This window comes from Sebastes umbrosus, chromosome 5, assembly GCF_015220745.1.
Source record: "Sebastes umbrosus isolate fSebUmb1 chromosome 5, fSebUmb1.pri, whole genome shotgun sequence".
Lineage (NCBI taxonomy): Eukaryota > Metazoa > Chordata > Actinopteri > Perciformes > Sebastidae > Sebastes > Sebastes umbrosus.
This window is the reverse complement of record NC_051273.1, coordinates 9934768-9942233: the sequence shown is the minus strand read 5'-3', so window position 1 is coordinate 9942233 and position 7466 is coordinate 9934768. Positions and strand designations below refer to the sequence as shown.

The 7466-nt window shown below is 37.6% G+C and overlaps 1 protein-coding gene and 1 non-coding gene across 2 annotated transcripts in view; both read left to right on the top strand.

Annotated features, from left to right (window-relative positions):
• Positions 1 to 450: 450 nt before the first annotated feature.
• trnam-cau lies at positions 451 to 523 on the top strand. Its single transcript has one exon. It is a non-coding gene; the product is annotated as a tRNA-Met (tRNA).
• A 2632-nt stretch (positions 524 to 3155) lies between these two features.
• LOC119489019 (glypican-5-like) overlaps positions 3156 to 7466 on the top strand; it is a 53371-nt gene continuing 49060 nt past the window's right edge. Inside the window, exons 1-2 of the mRNA XM_037771124.1 lie at positions 3156 to 3460; positions 7187 to 7348. Coding sequence (XP_037627052.1) covers positions 3280 to 3460; positions 7187 to 7348 — 343 coding nt within the window. The 5' untranslated portion in view covers positions 3156 to 3279. The remainder of the gene's footprint in view (positions 3461 to 7186; positions 7349 to 7466) is intronic.

Sequence of the window (7466 nt, the reverse complement as noted above, 5' to 3'; positions counted from 1 at the left end):
ATTTCCATTTTTATAAATCCACAGGGAGCCACTGGAGAGGGGCTAAAGAGCCGCAGGTTGCTGACCCCTGGTCTATGGGATGGACACAGACAGGAACTATGTAAAGCTACACCAACCATATCTCTAGGAGTTTAGGGTGATTTAGCAGCCTAAGACTGTTGTTTTAAACGAAATACGTCTTTTATCGAAAGAATAAAATAACAGTGGACAGTCTCTTTGTCTCCCAGCTGCAATAAAGTCTCTTGAAAACAGATAGGAGTGAAACCTCCCGATTCTCTGTGAACACACCATATCTTTTACACAAAGAAAAACGAAACCGAAACCTATCTTTGCCCTATTGAACCCGAGTATGACCTTTAGATAAGCAAGCTACCGAACAGTTGCACTGCCAGGCATAGCATTATGTCAGTTTAATATTAAATATGAATGCTTTTTGTAGTATGCTTCGTAGCCTCGTTGGCGCAGTAGGCAGCGCGTCAGTCTCATAATCTGAAGGTCGTGAGTTCGAGCCTCACACGGGGCAGTTGTTTTTTTCATCCAAGTGTGATGTTATCGTTTTGCAAAGATGGGGTGTATCGCCACTATTAACTAGTGATGGGAATTATGGCTCTTTTTAGTGAGCCAGATCATTTGGCTCAGCTCACCAAAAAGAGCCAGCTCTTTCGGCTGTGGGCTGTGCTGGAGAAACGAGGTTACGGTAAAAAAAAAAAAAAGCCAGGCAATGACAAGTAGGGTGGGGACGGTGGTAATTCAGTCTGACAAAAGCTTCAGAAGATAGTATACAACGGGTTGGGACATTTCTGTGGTTTTGATTTCTTCTTCTTATTTATGTGGCCCTTTAATTATACCGTACATTATTTATGTTACACTTTATTATTATTATTATCATCATCATCATCATCATCATTATTGTTTTTGTAAGCTTCTGTGTTTTTGACTTCATTTTGTTATTTATGTTGCACTTTATTTCATTACATTTTATTGCACTTTGTTATGCCTTAAGTTATTTATGTAACACTTTATAATTAATACCATCATCACTATCGTTGTTGTTGTAACTTTATTTAAAAATATAAAGTGGTTTGGGATGCTTCTATGTTTTGATTTCTTCTTCTCCGTCATCCTCTTCCTCATATTATTGTTTAGTTGAATTATTACGACAACTTTACTCAAAAAAGTTGTCTACAGTAGCAAGTAGACAAAAACGTTAATTTCCAACACTGGTTATTATGGAATTTTTGCCCAATGATGCAAAAAACGTTCTGCCTACTGAAGCTTTAACATACATGTATGGACAAAACCAAAAAATCTGTGCATTGTCTGCCAAAACCTCTCTCCAGCAAGAGTGCTGAGACCCACTAAATTTTGATTTCTGGTTGGGGGTAATAAAGAAACAGGCCACATTTTTCCAGCAAAAATCTCTCCAAAACAAGGAGTTAGTGGAAGTAAACTGGGTTTCCCATACATGAAGCCATATTTCCTCTGGTATTATTATTGGTTAATGTAGTTGGTTGAATTTTTATTCATTGAGGTGAAGCTCTTGTTTACCTATGGAAAAAAAACTACAACTTTTAATACAGACAAGAGGACAGACAGGATTATCTCTAACTATGTAGATAAATATTAACATATTTGTCATATTCTTTGTCTTCTTCATCATCACATGAGTTCCTTAGTTTTGCTTAGCGGGCCTTTTACACAGGCCTACTTCACATTTCTATGTTAGATAGATAGATAGATAGATAGATTGTCATGTTCTGGCTGTGCCAGTCTTTGTTATTAGTTATGTTTATGTGATTTTGGTTTGTGTTTTGGTTTCTTTTATATTCTCATTCCTGTTTCCTGTTTTATTTTGTAATTCACTCCTCCTGTGTCTTGTCTGGTTTTACTTCCCACCTTTGTTTGTTTTCCCGCCTTTTGTTGATTGTCTGCCCTGCCCTGATTTGTTTCACCTGTGTGTAATCATGTCTTGTATTTAAGCCTGTGTGTTCCCCTCTGTCCTAGTCGGTTCGTTTGTCTCTCCAGCCCAGTCTACCTTGTCCTCCGTGTTACTTGTTACCTCCTGCCCTGATCCTGGTGTTCCTCGTGTTTCCCTGGTTTGTGATTTTTGGTTTTGTCCTCTGTTTGGTTTTTGTTGTTTGTTTCTATTTGTTCTTTTGTACTTTGTTCCCCTCCCTGCATTTTTTTGTTTTTTCTTGATGCCTGGTGTTTTTTCTGTTGTTCGGATTATTTCAGCTTGATTTATTAAAACTCGCTTTTATTTAAAAACTACCTGTTCTGTCTGTAACTCTGCGTTTGGGTTCAATGTTAAATGTAAACTCCCCATACGACATAGATAGATAGATAGATAGATAGATAGTAACTTTATTGATCCCGAGGGAAATTCCAGTTCCAGCATCACAGTTCCATAGTGCAAAACATGTTGGTAAAAAGGCAGTAAAAAAGTTAGTAGTGCAAAGTACAAAGCACAAAAAAATATACTAGATATAAAAATACTAGGAGATGAAGAAAACTGTTAAAACTGAATATAGTGCAGGGTAACAGCTGTGATACACGACTATTAAAAAGTGAATATAGTGCAGAAGAGACTGTAGTTGCTGTCATACATAGTTCTTCATAATCATAAAGAGTTAGATCATGATACGAGCGGGATTCGAACCTACGATCTCAGGTTTTGTGATTATTTTATATGACTCTGCTATGAAGCACAGTGACCAGCAGGTGGCGCCCATGTACCACTATCAAACAGCCCTTTCCTCTGAGTCCACTTCACTCACAACACATCAGTCAAGTTTAATGGAGCTTATCTGCAGAAGCAGCTGTTGTAAACTGTATGTGTGTGAAAGAGCTGTAACAGTCAGTAAATAAAACAACAACAATAAATAAATAAACAGATGGTTTATGACCACATAACTTATTATTGCATTAGGTGTAAACTGCCTTTATTCCTTATGATTGTTATGGCACTTATGCTCTTATTGTCATTTTCTTAACTGTAACAAGTTATTGTTAACATTACCATAGTAACTGTATAGCAGACACACATCCTCAAACCACATAGTATTTATGGAAGTATTTTGAGTGCACATGTCAATTAAGTAATTGAGGTGGAGTGAGTGAGAGAGTCAGAGAGAGAGAGGAGGCGCTGAAGCTGAGCAGACACACACACTAACTTAACTGGCTGCACATGAAGTTTTCAGTCACACTGCACTGTGGGACTTTTTTAAGGAATTCATATTAACCAGCCAGACTCTCCTATCTCCTCACTGACATGTTGCGATGTTCCGTGCAGCCTTGCAAAACGTGGACTTGCTTTGGGTGATTTGGGTGTTTTATTTTGTTTTTGTGCCGGAGAGCGGCTGTAGATCAGCCGATGCGGACAGCTGTCATGAGGTGAAGACAGCCTACATGATGCGCCAAATAGGCCCGGTGGAGCTGGTGCCAGACAGGGCAGCAACAGGTCAGTCAGCCTCTCTGCAAATATCATGCTGGGAAATACAATATGTCATAATGTGACTTAGTACATTAACTGAAGCACTCTACCTCCTTTACTTTTGAGGTAGTCGACCTGTACTTGAGTATTTCCATTTTATGCTCTACTTCTACTAGTCCATTTCAAAGGCAATATTGCACATTTTATTCAATTACATTTATCTGACAGCTATGTTACTGTGCAAATCGACACTTTAAATAAACATGATTATTTATTTATACATTAAAATGCAGTGTTATGGATTAAACTACCTTATAAAGTAGTTGAAATGAGCTCCACCTACAAGTAGACAAGCTCCACAACATCAACATGTTGTTGCATTATAATCCAATAATGCATATATATATAATGCATTATATTCCAATAATGTATATCATAATATACACTTTAAATAAACATGATTATTTATTTATACATTTAAAATGCAGTGTTATGGATTAAACTACCATATAAAGTAGTTGAAATGAGCTCCACCTACAGTAGACCAGCTCCACAACATCAACATGTTGTTTGCATTATAATCTAATAATGTATATCATAATATATATATACACTCATAGGGCCATTCTGCTGCATAATGACTGCCTTTACTTTTAATACTATCATTTTGCTGATAATAATATAATATATAGTATGTGTATATATATATATATATATATATATATTTGTTTTACAAAGTATTCCTTAATTAAATAAAGGATCCAAATTCTTCATTCATCACTAGACATATACACCTCTTAACCATAGTACAATTAAGTAGCATAAAGATTTCTATAGATTAAATATACAAATGAGTATAAACTTGCTGTTGAGTATCACGCACTTACAGATTCAAGCAGCTTCCTGTGCTCAAAATAATTTAAAAGAATCACTATATTCTCCCTTTAAATGACTAAAATGAATGTGAACAAACTCCATTTAGTGTTAAATCAAATTTCAACTTCTTTCCTGCTATGATATTTTGAATACTTCAAACATTGCTGTGTCTTGTAGCTTTAGAAATAAGAGCTCATCACTGTGCAGCATGGGCCACCACTTCTTAAAGAGAGAAGCTATTTCCGTTGCAAACTCACCTTTAAAGCCAGCAGCGCTTATATAGAGCTCTTGAAAGCATACTTGGCTATAAGTGGTGGTGTTAAAGATGCTGTTTTTCTAAATGTAAATGTGAGATGTCGTCTGGTTTATGAGAGTCTCTTTGCATAATATTGCAGTGAGTGAGCAACCACTTCTAAATTGTTGAATAGGACATCAACATTTTTAATGTGACTGCACTCAAAAAGAAATCACGAAAAGGTGATGTCTTGGAGTCATTTTGTTGGCAGTAATTGCAGATTTCCCCATGGAGCGGATGGAGACAAGTGGTGGATGATGCAGAAATAAACGTGCTTTATTTTCTTGTAATCTCGACACACATAAATTGCCTCCTTGTCATAATTATAGAGTTCATGAAAACGCATATGAATCAGATGTTAATCGTTGAGGAAATCTCGACATCTGTCTGTCAGCTGCAACTGAATGAACAATCTCTGCTGCAACTGTGAAACACTCCTTTGGGGATTTAGACAAAAGGAACTGTAATATTCCTACAATACTCCTGTTGCTGCACAAACTTGTGATTGTTGACAGCTAGTAAACAACAGTGGTGACCTTTCAGGCAGAGATGTCTCCTAATTTTAGATGGTTACTCCAGTAGAATCTTAAAACAACACAGTCTTTTGATCAGGTTTGGCCAATGAATGAATTAACTTGAAAGAAATGTAATTTTAGAGAGGCTGTATAACAGTTGAACAGCAGCACTCTCCTTGATGGACATATCCATACAAACACTTCCTACTATTGATTATAGGTGTAACGATCCATCCTTCTGGATCGATTCAATGAATGAAATGAAACGTATTTGAAAGACATCTTTAATATACGCCTTTATTTTGAAATTCGCATAGCACATCTGTGTCAACGTTTCCATTTATGTCCAAGCAGAACTCCTTCATACAGAGCCCAGTAATAAGATTGTCAAATCATATTTTTGTTGTTTTTTTGTGAGTTGATATAAATGTAACTGATGGATATATGATACCGTCTCATATCGATCGCAAGCCCCTGAATTGAATCGAAATCGTATCCTGGGAGACTTTGTGTTACCAGCAAATATTGTATCGTTGTCCAAAGAATCAATATAATATCAGATCGTTCCGAGACAGGGATAAACAATCTCCCCCCACATATACTGTACAGCCACCTGTTATCAAGTGACCGAAATGCCATAGATATATACCACGTGATAACAATGGATCCATCTCTATGACAACTAGGGCTGTCCTCAACCAAAGAAATTCATAATCGACTAACACTCATACGATCTTTTCGACTAATCGATTAGTTGATTTAATCGACAGATCTGTAAAACTGAGTTTCTCCACAAAGAATCATACAAAAGCACCACTTTAAATCTTGTGTTTACCAGAGATGTGCTCATAACTTTCCTGGAAATAAGTCATGAAAAGGTGTGAAAAAAAGCATAAAAAAAACAAATAATCGACAAAAGAAATCTTAATCGACGAAGACCGAAATGTCCGATTAGTTGACTAATATATTAAGAGGGGGCAACCCTAATGAGCACACTCCATCTGCAGATGAGAGCCATGTGAGTCAGCTGAAAGCTCTGGAAAATTTCCAGTGAGTGGACCTTGTGCTAAGACTTTTTTTCAGTGATGAATGAGACTTTGCTTCTTGCCATACACACACACACACACACACTTTGGTGTGAGTGGTGAAGTGTCACCCACTGTGCATGTCATCATGTCCGGTCCCAACGGTCTCATTGTAGAATTATTTTTGTGAAGTCATAAAGTCGTGTGCACTGAGTGCTTTTAGATTACTGGTCTCTTAGTGGATTAACTCACTTAACTGATTAACTAGATGCATTCTTATTGGTTCTTTAATTAGTGACACCATGTGGGATTTACATGAACCTCAAAACAACCTTTAGGGACAAATCTGTAGCTCTGAGTAGCTTTTGAGTAGCCCAAAGTGTCGCGGTGCAGGGAATACTCGAAACAGGATTTGGACCAAGTTGCAAATAGTTGAGGAGGCAGCAGGATTACTTTAGTGATTTATTGGAGATTGAGTTTAGTGGCAAGAGTACAAATAGGTTACAGGCAAACAGGTGACAGACCACCACATAACAACGATGACGAACTGATAAAGAACCAAGGAAGTTGGTTGGTATGTTATGTAGTGAATGAGTGATTGGGGAAGTGGGAACAGGTGAGTGCAGGACTAACGAGGGACAGGTGAATCTAATCAGGCAATCAAAACTGGCGGGAAAACACACAAAGACAGGAAGTGAAGTGATCGAAAATGAGAGGAGAGGTGAGTAACAAAACACTAAACATGACAAATGGCAAATTATGACACCAAAGTGTATTGATGGAATTCATTCTGAACCTTTATTTGAGAAGAAGTATTTATCAGATATGTCATTGTTTGTGTTAATTATGAAAAACTTGGCGAGTTTGCCTCCAAATTTTTAACCAAGTGCAGAGTGAAGGTTGATAGAAATAAATGCAGACTTCATGACAGAACTCCTTCCACCCACCATTCTTGGTTTCGATGAGATGCAACCTCTCTGTGACTGAATTTATCAGCGAGAAATATGACCAGGCCTGAAGCTATTTCTTCTTTGTCTTTCAGACGAGTCTCTGCGAGTGTGTGTCCACCCCGGGCCCAGCTGCTGCACCAGTAAGATGGAGGACAGCTACATGGCGGCTGTTCGGAGCGAGACGCAGCAGAAGATGCGCTCCTACAGCTTTGAACTGAAGTACCTGATCGCTGGACACACCAAGGCCTACCAAGGTGAGGGAGAGAAGGGAAACTGTAATAAACTAGAGAACACATATTAAAGAGGACCTATTATGCTCATTTTCAGGTGCATACTTGTTTACATGCTTTAATGTTAACTTTACTTTTCACC